The sequence below is a fragment of the Diabrotica virgifera genome, chromosome 5 (assembly GCF_917563875.1).
Source record: "Diabrotica virgifera virgifera chromosome 5, PGI_DIABVI_V3a".
Classification (NCBI taxonomy): domain Eukaryota; kingdom Metazoa; phylum Arthropoda; class Insecta; order Coleoptera; family Chrysomelidae; genus Diabrotica; species Diabrotica virgifera.
This window is the reverse complement of record NC_065447.1, coordinates 157,075,648-157,091,855: the sequence shown is the minus strand read 5'-3', so window position 1 is coordinate 157,091,855 and position 16,208 is coordinate 157,075,648. Positions and strand designations below refer to the sequence as shown.

Below are 16,208 nucleotides of genomic sequence, written 5' to 3'. Positions count from 1 at the left end.
GGGTTTCCTGTAATGTATTTTATGGCTGTACCTAGAAAGTTAAAAAGTCCTCTTTTTTGTGTTCTTTTACGTGTAATTTTGTGTAGGTCATCTTGTGCTTGTTGTTGTAGATGTTTGTATTGAGTGTATAGTGTCGAAAGTGGTCCTCTTTTTAGTTTGTCTTTAAAATAGTCCATTGGGCTAATGTTTAGGATTTCTTCTAGTTTTTCTAAGTCAATGTGAAGAAAGTGTCTGTGGTAGTGAGAAATTTCGTGAGATTTGCCAATATCTTCGGCGAAGTATCCATTATTGGGAACTTCCAGTATTTTGAGTGGATGTCCCAGGGACAGGGTTATCCTGAAAGGAGATTTTGTTTGAAATATTTTTGTCTACATGTTTCCTAGTTCTTTTTACAAATTTAAGGTGGGTGCTAGTTTTATTTTGTTTATCTGTTTTTCCGGTTATTTTAGTCTTTTCTTGTTTGTCGGGATGCATTATGGAGTAAGGGGCTTGTAATTTGGGTTTGTGTTTTTTCTTAGATACATACAGAGGTTGTGAAAGATCGACTTCGGGTATCTCTTCGGCGTTTTCGTTATGTTTGTCTAAAGCGTCTTGTCTTTTTTCTTTTTGTTTATTATAAAGTTCCTGGATGAATGGTTGTAATTCGTCTTTGTGGTTTTGGTTGTACGTTTCGTACACTGGAAGGTCGAAGTCGAAATGTATTTCTTCGGCGTATGGACCGTAAAGGATTGAGAAAGGAGAATAGTTGGTAGCACTGTGAATAGATTGGTTGTAGATTAAAACGGCATGTGTGAAAATGTCATCTAGTGAATCATTAGGGTTTTGGGCACGCAAGGTGCGAAGTTTTTCTATAAGTGTGGAGTGGAAGCGTTCTACGGGTGAATTAGAGGATGAGTTGTTGGCAGTAGTGAAATGTATTTCTATTTTATGAAGGTTTAAAAATTCTTTAAGGACTGCAGAATTGAATTCTGTGCCTGGGTCGCAAACTATTTTTTGGGGATAGTTATGATGAGAGAAGTAGTGTCTTAATTTACTCAGAATAGAGATCGACGTTTTGTCAGGTAATTTATAACATTGGGCGTACTTGGAGAATGAATCTATAATGGTCAGATAAAGATTTTTGTTACAATGAAATACGTCTATGTGTAATATGTGGAACGGTTTTTGTCCCAAAAGTGGTCCTAATTGTGGCGGTTTGTAAGGGTGTCTTTCGTACTTGTTTTGTAAGCATATTTCACAAGAGTTGATAAAGTTTGAGATTGTAGTTTGCATAGAGGGCCAGTAAAATTTATGTCTCAGGTGCTTGTAAGTTTCTACTATTCCATTATGGTTATCAGTGTGGTATTTTTTGATACATTCTAACTGTTGTGTTTCGTCTTCGATGTCTTGTAATAGTTTGTTGCAAAATATTGTTTTGACTGTGGAATTTATTTTTTCTTTGAAATAATTGCATATGAAAGGTCGAAATTCGTGCGGTATTTTTATCGCAAATTTTTGGTTGGGCCTAAGTAAATGTTGGAAGGTTTCTGGTAATTCGTTTTTCCAATCATCGGTAATAGTTACTGTATGACGGTGTTTGTTAAAAATTTTCTTATAAGTCATTTTGTATTCGTCAGAGTTAGGTTCAAATATAATTTGGTTGGATGACAAGTTGATTGGTTCTTCTGATATTTCTATTCCTGTAATAGGATTTTCGGCAGAGGTGTGTTGCGTGTTTTCGTCTGTTGGGTTTTGGTTTTTGTCAAAGTCGTTTAAGAATTCATCGACGTCAAATTGGTCATTAATATCCGGTGGTTCGGCAGAGTTTGAACTAGTGCTTAAGGCGTTTATTTGGACTCGGCTGAGAGCGTCGGCTACTTGATTTTCTTTTCCTTTTTTGTATCGGACTTCAAATTGAAATTCCTCAAGTTTAATTCTTTGGCGAGATAATCTTGAGCAAGGGTCTTTGATTTTATTAATCCAAACGAGTGGGTTGTGATCGGTTTCAATGATAAAATTTTGGCCATAAAGATATGGGCGGAAGTGTTTACAAGAATCTACCATGGCAAGCAATTCTTTTTCGATTGTGGAGTAGTTCTGCTCTGCAGTATTTAATGTGCGAGAGTAGTAGGCGATTGGCTGATTATTCTGGGATAAAACAGATCCAATAGCGATGTTAGATGCATCTGTAGTTAATACGAATGGTTTAGAGAAGTCAGGGTATTGGAGAATCGGGGCGTTGGTTAGTAACTGTTTACATTTTTGAAAACACTCTAAGAACTCTGGATTAGTGGGATCAATGATTGCATTTTTTCGTGTGCATCTTGTGAATGGAGAGGTGATCTTTGCAAAGTTTTTACAAAAACGTCTGTAGAAGCCAATAAGGCCTAAAAAGGATTTTATTTCTTTGACAGTCTTAGGTAGAGGGTATTTTTGGATAGCTTCGATCTTACTGAGGTTCGGTTTTATACCTTCGGGAGTAACTATGTGACCTAGGAAGGCAACTTCTTTAGTCAGAAATTCAGATTTATCTAGTTGGACCTTGAGATTGTTTTCTCGAAATGTATTAAAAATTGTGGAGATGTGGACCAAGTGATCTTGTAGAGATTTGGAGAAGACTATGACGTCATCCATATAAACAAAGCAAAATTTGTGTAGGAAGGGTCTTAGGATGTTGTCCATTAATCTTTCGAAAGTGGCAGGACTATTCTTTAGTCCAAAAGGCATTCGTAAAAATTCGAAGTGGCCGTGGGGTACTGAAAATGCTGTTTTGTGAATAGAGTTTGGGTGAACTTCTATTTGGTGGAAGCCTTGAGCGAGATCGAGGGTAGTGAAGTATGTAGCTTTTCCGAGATTGTCAAGGATTTCATCAATTTTTGGTAGGGGGTACTTATCTCCGATAGTATTCTCATTAAGTTTTCTATAATCGATCACCATACGGAATTTCCGTTTTCCTGAGGCATCAGGTTTCTTGGGAACAATCCATACTGGGGCTGAGAATGGCGAGATTGAGTTGCGGATTATCTTGTTGTCCAAAAGTTTGTTTACTTGTCGAGTGATCTCTTCTTGCATAGATTTTGGATGTCTGTAGCCTCTTACGTAAATGGGAGTTTCGTCCTTGGTTTTTATTTCGTGTTTCACAGCAGATGTGAAAGTTAAATTCTTTGAATCATCGTAAAAAATATCTTTGTATTTTTTACAAAGTTTTATGATTTTACTTCTTTCTTCTTCGTTTAGGTGTTCTGTTCTTATTGCTGGTTCGTGAAATTCAGTCGGGGGAGGTGAAATTTCATAATTGTCTAGATTTTCGACGTGTAGTGTATCTAATTGCATAGGTTTTTGTAGTGTAATGTTTTCTAAAAATCCGTCACTTACATTGTGGATTGAGTTAGGTATTTGTAAATTTGCAATTTTTGTGGCGTGAATAAAGACTTGTCCTTGTTGTATGTCAACGGGTATTTTATTGTATAAAGTATAGAAATTAATTTCGACATTGTGAGTAGTTAAGTTTAGTATTTTAGTTTTATAATTAATTACGGCTTTAAAACGTTCAAGCTCAGAGTTTCCTAAAAGAATGTCAAAATCTTCGCTCCAATCAGCGATTCGGGCATTTATGGGTTCGTAAATATTATAGACTTGTAGTAAAGGTGTTTTTATGTTTAGTGAATAGCTTTGGGTTGTTTTCATGGATGTCAGTGTGAACGGTTTTTCGTAAATATGTGAGGGGTCAAAATATTTTAAAACTTTTGGTGAGACGACTGTGTGGGAGCCACCAGTGTCGATTAGTACTTTAATGTTTGAATCAGGTAGGAAGAAGAACGGTAGTCGGGGATTAGTTTGGAGATTACTTAGATCGATATTGGTGGAGGATGTTCGTCTGTAGGATCCTCGAGAAAATCCTGAGAAGTTTCTTCAATTAATTCTTGGGGATAGTCATCGTCATTAACTTCGAAATAGTCAGGGGGGTATTCGAAATTTTCATCTGAGTTTGCGTTAATATTAAAATTATGCGTACGTCTAATAGTGGACGCATCCAAATCCATGGGTTCATTTCTTGTGGCGAGAGTTTGTACCTCGGTCATTGGGGTAGCGTTATATCTTTCAGGTTGGGGATTTCGGATTTGTCTATTGAAATTGTTATTATTTTGTGGATTATTTCTAAAAGAATTAAAATTAGGATTAGGAGTTGCATTGGCGTTTGGCCTAGTAGCAAAATTTGTGTTCTGATGGGCATTGTTTCTTGATGTTAAGTTAGAATTGGTTTGAGAAAAGTTTTGTCTCGGATTAGAGTTGAAGAAGTTTGGTTGTCTCTGATAAGAGTTGAAGTTTGGTTGTCTCGGATAAGAGTTAGAGTTTTGTTGAAAAACATTTCTTGTAGGATTTGGGTTATTATTAAAAAATGTCTGATTTGTATTAGCAGGTTTCTGTTTTGGTGAAAATGGTTTATTATTTTGTTGCGTCTTTAAATAGGTCATATATTTCTGTTGAGATTTGTGGTTGTCATAAACTATACATTTTTGGAGCGCTTGTTCAAGCGAAGTTATTGTAAAATGCGACAAATATTCGGCATATGGTTCATTAATACCTGTGCAAAATGTTTTTAAAGCTATATTTTTAAAATAGGGAGTCTTAAAATTAGCAGTTTCAACATTATCATTTAGAGTTGTATGCTGTAATAAATCGTTTAAATTTTTTGTAATTCTCTGGTGATATTGATCATAAGATTCGTGATTTTTTTGAACTGTGGTTGAAAGTTGAGTAACTAAAATATCTTCGGAGCGTCTGTCTCCATATTTAGCTAAAAGAGCTGGTCTGACTTCAGCCCAAGCGGTTTTGTTTGAATAATTAAGAAAATCCCGCGGTTCGCCTTTGATACGAGCAATAATATTAGAGTTTAAGATAAATTCTTGCGAAGCTGTAAGCTGTTGGCCTACCAGGAATGTAATTAAGTTATCGACCGATTTTAAAAAGGTAGATAAATTGTCTCCGGTGGAGAATTCCGGTAACGTAGCACATAGGCTAGTGATATCGGCATTTAAGAACGGCATTTCAACTTCTGTGATAATAATAGTAGGAATTTGTTGAATAGAATCGGTATCGGCGCTAATACGGGCGTTAGAATCAATTTCAGTATTTAATGTAAGATTTTCAAGCAAAGTATTTAAATTATTAACAGAGTTTTCAGAAATATCAATGAAAGTGCTCATAAATCAAAAATAGGAATGAAAAGGAAAATGTACTTACAGTAGGATGATCTGTTGGGATTTCCTGCACATAATCTTTTCTTTTCCGGTTCGGATTTCTCGTCTAACAACTTCGTTGACCAAGGAAACTGCTTATGTTTCTTGTACGATCTGTATCCTGTTCGCAGCGCCAGATAAATTTACGCACTCTCGATGTGACTTTTAAAAAAGATTTTATTTTTAAAATATTACAATTAAGTTTTCTACTTCAAAAATTATATAATAAAAATTCTTAATTACAAAATGAAACGAATTGATCAGAGAATGATAATCGAATGAAATTAAAATAAAATTGAAAATGAGTACATTGTCCCGTTGTGTTGCAATTGCTGAGCTTGCGATTCCATGTAGTTCAATGAACAATGGTTTATAGTCTGGGAGCTAATGGTTACATTTCTATATATATGCCAGAAAATCGTAAATAAAATTTGACATATTATATGTCGGGAATTTCTAATAATGTTGTTTGTTTTGCTAATAATAAATTTATGGCTTACTTTATGGACGCACTGTAGATATGCAATGGTAAAATTTCAATACAAGTTTACTAAGAGGGTTAGAGACATATACACTGGTAAGAGACATAGTAGCGGAAGTAGCAAAATATTATAACAAGTGTAACGTTACAAATGTCACATCTTTGCTATTTTAGCTTTAAATAATTATTTTATTCCATCTTGTTTATTAATTCATTAATAATAATCTTATTGTATTTATTTTACCTGTTTTCCTCGTTAAAAACTTGGTTGGCGCCCTCTTTCGTTATTTATAGGCATATCTCAACATTCTTGTTCTATCTCAGCATAGAAGATTGTTATTCAATAGTTCTGTGGTTCATGACAATGACATCTCACTGTCCTTTCTCGTTTCAAGTTTTAAGCCTTCCACTCACAAAGTCTGTAAATGTCTTAGGGCTGTCTTTTACGAAGTACTTAAGGCAATGTCTGGCTTCGTAGCAACATTTTTTAAAAAACAAAAAAAGCCTTAGGCCAGACTAAAAAACATAAAAACACAAAAATCATAAAATTCTTGAGTACCAAGCCATTGGACCGAGCTCAGTGGGGCTTGGTACAGTGACTTGGGGCCCAAGCAAGCAATTTTAGTACCGCGGATAAGTAACTAGAAGATAAAGGCATAGAGCGCTTCACACTGGCCTAGTTTTGTAATTCGATTAGGGCACCACATTGGAATCTTATTACCCAGGATTCCATTGTGAAGAGCATTTGGCTACGATAGTTGTGCCCCCATCGCGCATCAGCGTGCTATGGGGGGAAAGGGATGGCCTGGGGCATTGGAGCGAGGTGGGGTGATCCCTGTTTTTACTCGGGTCAAAACACCTCGCCCCAATGAATCGTTACACCCGAATGTACTTTTTCGATAGGGTGGACATCTCCCACAGGTCGGGTTGAATCAAATTGCTTGCTTGCTTGTAGCCACATTTTCAAACAGACGTTCCTAAATTGGGGTAAGTAATCATCACTGTACATATTTTTCTAAGCCTACATCCGTAATTTTTTTTATGTTCATTTATTCCTATCTAACCTAACACTATACTTTTTATTTTCATACCTCATGGTGGTTCTTTCATATATTTCACATTATATATCTATTATCTCCATATGCATGTAGTAATCCACAACTATTTAAATACTAATATTTATTAATTATATTAGGATGTATTTATTAATTAATAGAGGATTAGGATGTATTGGACAATATCGGGAAGAAACATTAAATAGAAATGGAATTAAAATCCTAGAATTCTGCCCAACGAATGACCTGATAATAGGAAACACATTCAGTGAACAAACCATTGAAGACAAATATACATTTGTGGCTGAAGATAGAAATGCAAAGAGCTTAATCGACTATATAGTATATACGAGAAATTTGGAACAAAACATACAAAATATCTTAACGGAGAAAGAGCCGGAGCTGTCCACACAACACAGGCTTGTCACTGCAAAACTGAAGGATGAAAAAATAGAGGAGGTGGAAAGAAAAGAGTACAAGAAACTAAAAGTAAACAAACTAAAGATAGAACGTGTGAGAGAACTTTACAAGAAGGAAACCAATAAAAAATTGAGGCAGATAGAGTCCTAAAAAGAAACATGAACAATGGAAGAAAGATGGAAAACTTTCAGGGAAGTATTAAAGAAAACAGCAGCTGTGACGTTTTGGTGGTCTGACCGTTCCAAATTTTTAACCTGTTCCACAATTAAAACTTCCCCTGTTCCAGTGTTCCCATATATCGAAGTTTGTCCGACTAGACATCTTTAAGCTATTAACAAATTTTCAGCTTGCTATTAATGAACTTTTTTTTCATACGCGGGATCCAGACTTATTAATAAAACTTAAAAATTGACTTACTTACCAGTACGATGTATAATAATTTTGGACATCATATATTTTATCAATAGGAGAACCGCGTTTATGTAAAATTAAAACTTGTTAATGGCTGATTTAATTAAATAATCTTAGTTTGTATATTTATATAATCCAAGTTTTAAATACAGTTTTTTATTAGTACTAATTTTTTTTATAAATAATAATAATTTATATTAATTAGTAACTATTAATGTATCTTTAAATTTTTATTATTGGTAATTAAGAGAAAAGCACATAGCATTTAAAAATATTATTAGAAATTTTTATGAGGTTTTTTATTTTTATTTTGATAAAGAACAGTATTCATTTAGAATGAGTTAGACATCCTGTTGTTGCAACTGCGTGAATCCCCAGATGTCCAGTGGATCAACAAATTTTGGACGCTGAGCCTGTATATTTGTCCAAAAAACCACTTTCTAGATGGATTCTTCATACAAGTTTATGTAGTGGGGGAAGGTCTAGTAAAACTTCTAAGGCTGCAGTGGAGCAATCTCATCTAATTGCACCAGTACTTATATACTTAGGTACTTTCCGTATCTGGATCATTTCTTTAAAATGTTATATTGCCAATGTAATACAAATAAGTATAATATAACAAAACAAAAAAGTAATCATAAACACAATTGTAGATACAATAAAAAATCGAATAAATTTCTTACCTGAAAAACCATTTATGTATTATAGTTTTTTTGGTGAATACTCAAATCTCAAATCTAAGTATTCAAGCTTAGATAACGAGAAAACGATACATTTCATAAAATTTGCCTACTAAACTCTTGTCAACAACTCAGGACTACCTATCAAATGAGCTCAGGGAAAAGTTGATAGCATAAAAACTAAGCAAGTTATGATGAAGATAAGAGAACCCTTTCTAATGTTTTAGGAAAGAGTGAAAAATATAACATACGTCATTTGCACAAAAATTAAAATATAGAGTAATCCCTATAAAACTTTCTTTATTTTAGCATAAGTAATGACCTCAAAAATTTTGACCGGTTTAGAATGCATATTTTTGAAAAAAAAAATGTGATTTAGAGAAATAAGAATTTTTCAAATTCTTGTAATTATCATTATCTTTTGATAAATATCTCTTAAAATACACGATATACGTAAAAAGTGATAGAGAACCAAATTTTAGTTTTTTCTTTAACACATATTTTGCTTTTCTCATTATTTTTTTAGGATAAAAAATAACTGAGATAGAAACGTCTAAAATCTAAATTTTACTTCTAGAACCATGTAGGGTAGGGTGGGGTACATTGGTACGTGCTACAATAAAATTCTTGGTACAATTCGAATTTACCGTCTAAATAAAATCCAATATTTCCGGTATTTCAGTTATGGGTATGCTGTGAGCAGACATGATAGACCAGGCGCTATCGTCACCCCGTTAGGCAAATTATTCCGATTCGTTTTTTTTTTTGCACAAACTTACTCAAAAAGAGGTCCTTATAACATATCCAAAGGGTGCCGGGAGGTGCCGCGATAGGAAAATTGATTAAACAATTTTTTTTAAACAAATTCGAAAAATCTTTTTTTTTTACTTTGTACTATTTTTTTTTCATTCTTCGGGTAATTATTAACAAAAAAGGTCTCTTGTGATTTTTCTCTAAAATTGACGGTCGTCGAGGTATACGCGATTTAAAATTTGAAAAACGCGAAAAGCTTAATAACTCGGTTAAAAATTATTATTATGAAAGTTAGAAATTGACCAAATCAGCGTTTAAATCCCCCCTACACGATCCTGAAGAAATTTGTGTCATTAATTTATTACTAAGCTGTTAGTTTTAATTATCATCAATGAGCGTTAACAGATTGAGACGGCCGTCGCGTCGCGTCAGTGTGAGTGCCAAAGAGATGCACCATTATTCCAAGTAATGAAGCTTAAAATCTCGCAATTTTTACAGAATGGATCGATTTGCTTGAAAATTTCAGAATAAGTAGTGGATAGTCTAACGATCAAAATCTATACGATGCCGAAAGGCGCTTTTACCATGGGGGTATGGCTCCACAGTAGCAATATCCGCCTTTAATGTTTTCATTTATATTCTTACAATCTATTGTATGTTTTAGCAATGTGTAAAGTTCATACGAATATATATATACCATGGGGGTGGTTGCCACACCATCTCGGGGGTGGAAATTTTTAATTATATTTTAACCGCAAAAATTGGTAACAACATTTATTCTAAGTGAAAATCGTTTTATACATTTTTTTGACAAAATTAATAGTTTTCGATTTCTTCGCTATCGAAAGTGTTAGTTTTATATCGAAAAAATCAATGTTTTTAATCAGTTTTCTGCTAATAACTTCAAAAGTTTTCGTTTTATCAAAACAACTTTGCTTAACAAAAATGTACCTTTTGAAAAAGTAAACAAAACCGTTGTTTAAATTTTCTTTAGGACCAATAGTAATCGAGCTATACTTTATTATTTAGCTCTTCTTCGTCAAATGCTAAATATTGTAGTTTCAAAGTCAAAAGACAGGAAAACTATGCATTTTTAGAGAATAACTTGTTCAAACTAATTTAAAGTATTTAAAAATATCTATCTTCAGAAATAAAAATAAAAAAAGCCTCTAGCTCAAAAATTAAGTGACTTATAATGAAAAGAATGTCAGTCCCTGTGTTTTTAAGCAAAAAAGTGATTGGAAACCACCCCCTAATCACCACCCTAATTAAAATTAGTCATTTATCATATTTGGTCTTCTTTATTTATGTATTATTAATAGGTTCTAGAAGTTTGACTGGCTTAGAATGATCAGTTTTTGAAAAAATGGCGTTAAAAGCGAATAACGAATTTTTGTAGTTTGGTAAAAATGCCCTTTTCTTCAGAATAGACAGATTAGCATCAGAGATACGAAAAAAATGTTGAAGAAATTGTAGCTTATTTAAATGCCAAGCACATGGCTTGCAAAAATTTTTTCTAAGGCGCAAAATTGAGTGAGCCAATAATAATTAAAACTTATAAAATTTTTTCTACGGCGCAAAAATTGAGTGAGCTATTAATAATTAAAACTTGTAATAACATGCAAAAACCACCTTTACCAACCCTTTAACAACCTCTTTTTGCGACTGAGAATTTTAAAAGAATTTAATATTAATAGCCTTATAGAACTTATAAAAACCTACAAAATCCTTTTTTAACAAACTTTCTAAGATAAACAATAAAAAAGTTACGGATAAAAAATCAATACAGTCGGAAAAATGAAAGAATACCCATGAACGATCACATCAATCACTTATTTTGTATTTGCTGTCTTTTCTATAAATAACAAACGTTTGTTATAGGAAAAGACAGCAAATACAAAATAAGTGATTGATGTGATCGTTCATGGGTATTCTTTTATTTTTCCGACTGTATATTTTTTGAAAAAAAGGAGAAATCCAATTGGAAGCCTAATAATGTAAGTTAGCGTTGGTTTTAGTCATTGGCCTTATTCATTCCTCTTTATTTATGTATTATTAATAGATTCTAGAAAGTTGACTGCCTTAGAAAGATTAGTACTAAAACCTGGAGTTAAAAGCGAATAACGAATTTTTGTAGTTTGGTAAAAAATGCCATTTTCTTCAGAATAGAAAAATTAGAATCAGAGATACGGAAAAATGTTTAAATATGAAATTATAGGTTATTTAATTCCCAAGAAATTGGTTTGAAAAAAAATTCTACGGCAATAATTGAGTGAATGGTTATTGAAAAACATTGATTTTTTCGATATAAAACTAACACCTTCGGTAGCGAATAAATCGAACATTATTAATTTTATCAAAAAATGTATAGAACATTTTTTGCTTAAAATGAATGTTTTATCAACTTTTGTGGACCTAAAAAAAATTCCACCCCCGAGATGGGGTGGCAACCGCCCCCATCGTAGAAGCGCCTTTCGGCATCATATAGATTTTGATCCTTTGACTATCCACTACTTTTTCTCAAATTTTCAAGGAAATCGATCCATTCTGTAAAAATTGCGAGGTGAAAAGCTTCGGTTCCTGGACTACATTCCGGCATTCCAATTGTGCATCTTAATCGCACTCACATTGACAGCCGCCTCAATACGCTGTTAGCGCTTATTGTTATTAATTAAAAATAACCACTTGGTAATAAACTAATGACACAAATTTTTTCAGGATCATGTAGGGGGCTTTAAACTTTGATTTAGTCACTCTCTGACTTTCATAATAATAATAATTTTTAACCGAATCATTGTCTTGATAATGGCTATTTTCGCGTTTTTCAAACTTATAATTGCGTATAACTCGACAATAATAATTAATTTTAGGGAAAAATTACAAAGGACCTTTTTTGCTCATAATGACCCAAAGAATCTAAAAAAAATTTGTACGAAGTAAAAAAAATTTCAAACGGAAAGTTTATGTGTGAGGAATAAAGCAATTTTATTCATATAATATGATAACGTATCAAGAACGGTGAAATAACCTATATAGTCCATGTGGTGAGACCGCTCCCGTCTGGAAAAATTTCTGATTCGGTTTCTTTGTGGATTCCTATTAAAAAATGTCCCCTTTAAACAAATTTGAAGGGTGCCGGGCGGAATTTTTGGGCAGAAATTGTTTAAACATTTTTTTTAAACAAATACAAAAGATCACGTTTTTTTGCTCCGCAACATATATTTTTAAGTTTTGAGGGTCATTCTAAACAAGAAAGGTATCTTTTAAATTTTATAAAAAATTGATAGTTTTCGAGTTATAGGCGATTTAAAATCTGAAAAATGCGAATTTTAGAGGCTTAAAACTCATATTTAAATTAGTATTTTTGAGGTTGCCAGATACTTAAATTGAAGTTTAAACATTCTGCTTCAAGATTCTTAAGAGTGATTGCGTCTAACTTTAATTTAAGCCGTTTTTTTAAATTGTTAAATATGCATGTCCATCCGATTTTTTTGCCGGTGCGGCGCGCTTTATTTTAAAAATCTCCAATTTTCCTCCGAAAAATATTTTTTCTAGATTCCTTGGGACATTCTAAATAAAATAAGTTTCTTTACATTTTTCTCAAAAGTTAACAGTTTTAAAGTTATAAAAGATTTAAAATCCAAAAATGCGTTTTTTGGCATTTTTCAGATTTTAAATCGCTTATCACTTTAAAACTATTAACTTTTGAGAAAAATGTCAAGAAACTTATTTTATTTAGAACATCCCAAAGAATCTAGAAAAAATATTTTTCCGAGGAAAATAGGAGATTTTTGAAACAGAGCGCGCCGCACCGGCAAAAAAATCGGATAAACACGCATATTTAAGAATTAAAAAACAACGGTATAAATTAAGGTTAGACACGATCACTCTTCAGAATCTTGAAGCTGAATGTTTAATCTTCAATTTAAGTATCTTACAACATCAAAAATACTAATTTGAATATGAGTTTTTAAGTCTCGAAAATGCGTATTTTTGCATTTTTCAGATTTTAAATCGCCTATAACTCAAAAACTATCAATTTTTAAGAAAAATTACAAGATACCTTTCCTGTTTATAATGACCGAAAATACATAAAAATATATGTTGCAGAGCAAAAAAGGTGATCTTTTGTATTTGTTTAAAAAAATTGTTTAAACAATTTCTGCCCAAAAATTCCACCCGGCACCCTTCAGATTTGTTTAAAGGGGACATTTTTAAATAGGAATACACAAAGAAACCCAATCAGAAATTTTTTCAGACGGGAGCGGTCTCACCTCATATACTAATACCAAAAATATCAATTTGATTCAATAAAAGTCAGGTGGGAGATCAATTTCAGTTTGTAAATATAAACCGGCAATTCCTAAGGGATAGTGACCAGCTATATAATTTAATATTCACACCTGTCAACATTATGAAGGATTCTACTGTGACACACTAAATGATCGAATCAGATCATGGCATCTAGCCATATATTTTACGGTTGCAGTGGGTTTATTAATAAATGAGTACAACTTTTTAATATGTAAGTAGTTGACGTACGAGTTTTTTATGAGTTTATAGTAATGAATAAAAATTGAAATTTCGTATGCCACCTAAATACTATATTCCAAATTTTATACAAAATAATAATTATACAGAGTGATTCATTCAGAATGTCCAATCTCTGAGGTGTAGATTCTAGACCTTAAAATATTACGATTTAATCCAAATCACTTAAATAAAATGTGGCTCATTACTGAGGTACAGGATGTTTTATTTAAAAATTTAATAATTTTTTTACCCAGTACTTTAAAACTGTTTAAAATATCCTCGTCATACTAAGTGTAGGTACTGTACACTCTACGAAATTATAATAAACAAACGTTTCTAGCTACTACCACAGGCGTACGACAGGGGATAATAAATGGTTAACCCCTACCAAAGTCTACGCCACTGACGAAATTGCGATTTTAGTGCAATATTTGGATTCACCAATAATCCCTCTGTAAATAATACCCTCTTTCTTAGTAACGATAACGTCATTCGTTTTCGAGATATTTGAAGTTGAGAATCAAACGGCGTAGCTATTTTGATTTAATGTGTCGTGCCCCTTCATTTTTAACTTCAAATATTTCGAAAACAGAATAGCTATTTTAGCATAATTTTTAGATTTTCCAATACTTTCTCTGTAAATAATATACTCTTCATTTGTAACGATAACATGCTTATTTTCGAGATATTTGAAGTTAAAAATGAAGGGGCACAACACCTCAATCAAATTAGCTATGTCGTTTCACTTTTAACTTGAAAGATCTCGTAAGCTAATGACTTTATCGTTACTAACGAAGAATATATTATTTACATAGAAAGTATTGGAGAATCAAAAAATTGCACTAAAATAGAAATTTCTGCCAGTGGCGTAGAATTTGGGAAGGGTCAAACATACACGCTCCTCCGTCGTACGCCTTTGGTCGTAGCCAGAAACATTTGTTTATTATAATTTCGTAGGGTCTATAATACTCACACTTTCTGCCAAGTATCACAAGGATATTTCAAGCAGTTTTAAAGTAATGAGTAACAATAGTTATTGAATTTTTACATAAAACACCCTGTAACTCAGTAACGAGCCACATTTTATTTAGTGATTTACACTTAAAAACAGCCAAGAAATACAATATGATAATATCAGCAGAAAAAACCAAATGTATGACAACATCTAAATTCCCACTACGATGTAAAATCGAAATTGATGGGAAAATAATAAAGCAGGAAGCAAGGTTTAGATATCTGGGAATAGATATAACCAGTTACAGAGATGTTGAAGAGGAAGTACGACAACAAAGCTTAAAAGGAAGTAAAGCGGCGGGATCTCTTAATGACACAATCTGGAAGAACAAACAACTAAGACAAGACACAATAGCAAGAATTTATAAAGCAGCAATTAGACTCATATTAACATACACGGCGGAGACAAGATCTGATCCATCTAAAACGAGACGACTACTAGAAACAACATAATTAAAAATACTCCGACGAATATCAGGGAAAAGTCTGTTGGATAGGGAGAGAAGCGAAAACATAAGAAGATCATGCAATATAAAAGACATAAATGGATGGGTGAAAAAACGGAAACAGAAGTGGAACGAACACATTAGTAGAATGGCAGAGGATAGGATAGTACGAATAGCACGAGATAAGTCACCAAATTGACGAAGGAGTATTGGCAGACCAAGAAAAAGATGGTGCGATAACTTAAACGATTTAGGAGGCTAATATTGAAGAAGAAATAGGTTTTAAAGCCTACATACAAGAAGGAAGAAGAAGAAGAATGAAAAATTGCATTATTACCGAGGGCTAAAAGTCCCTGAAAACTTCTATAATGTTTATTGCAATAAGTTGTGGGGGTGAAAAAAAAGAGAAAATTTAGTGTGTTTTTTAATTTAAAATATCCCATACAAAAGAAACTGTTTGGTTATTCTAAGGTAATTTCGGCCCTCGGTAGTAATTCATTTTACGTTTAAATTTTTCAAAAATATTTATTAGTTTTGTCATGATTAAAAAAAATGAATGCATGTAAAACACATTTTTAAGTGACATTTTGCGTCTATGCCCTTAAATTATCCCGACAATATTGCAGCTATAAACGATGCTTCAAAGGCAGCAAAAGCATCAACAAAGGAATAGGATACAGAATGAAAATAATATACATGAAGTAGTCACCAAGATTGGAGATATTACCGTAGTTAACATATACAAACCTCCAGCCACTACATGGAACCCAGAAGTGCTAAAGACTCATCCACATCCAACTATATACATCGGCGACTTCAACAGCCACCACGGAATGTGGAAGTACACCACGAATGATAAAAATGGGGAGGCACTAGTAGAAAGGTCCGAAGAGCAAAACACATATCTAGTTTTTGATGCCAAAGACAGAGGAACATTTAAATCAGCTGCATGGAGAAAAGAATATAACCCAGACCTATGTTTTGTCTCAAAAGATACCAATGACAGACCACTAACAACTGCGAGAAGTGTCCTTTCAGACTTCCCACATACTCAACATCGTCCTGTGCTTATCACCATCGGAATATCAATTCCAATAATTAGATCATATCCTCGACCCAGGTGGAATCTTAGAAAAGCAAACTGGAAGAAGTTCTCTGAACAACTAGACCGGACCTTGAGCTGGGTCCCTCCAACC

The 16,208-nt window shown here is 33.1% G+C and overlaps 1 protein-coding gene across 3 annotated transcripts in view; it reads right to left on the bottom strand.

Annotated features, from left to right (window-relative positions):
- Nucleotides 1–16,208, bottom strand: part of LOC114332841 (scavenger receptor class B member 1-like) — a 143,600-nt gene that overhangs the window by 113,341 nt on the left and 14,051 nt on the right. Inside the window, exons 1-2 of one of the 3 annotated variants that reach the window (XM_050650471.1) lie at nucleotides 7,597–7,680; nucleotides 5,945–6,216 (exon numbers count right to left, since the gene is read on the bottom strand). The exons of 1 other annotated variant lie outside the window; for it this stretch is intronic. Coding sequence is in view for 1 of the 2 variants with exons in the window: in XM_050650470.1 (XP_050506427.1) it covers nucleotides 7,597–7,627 (31 nt within the window). In the remaining variant the exon portion in view is untranslated. Of the gene's footprint in view, nucleotides 1–5,944; nucleotides 6,217–7,596; nucleotides 7,686–16,208 lie in introns of those variants that run through there. One more of the 3 variants, XM_050650470.1, reaches the window with a different exon arrangement.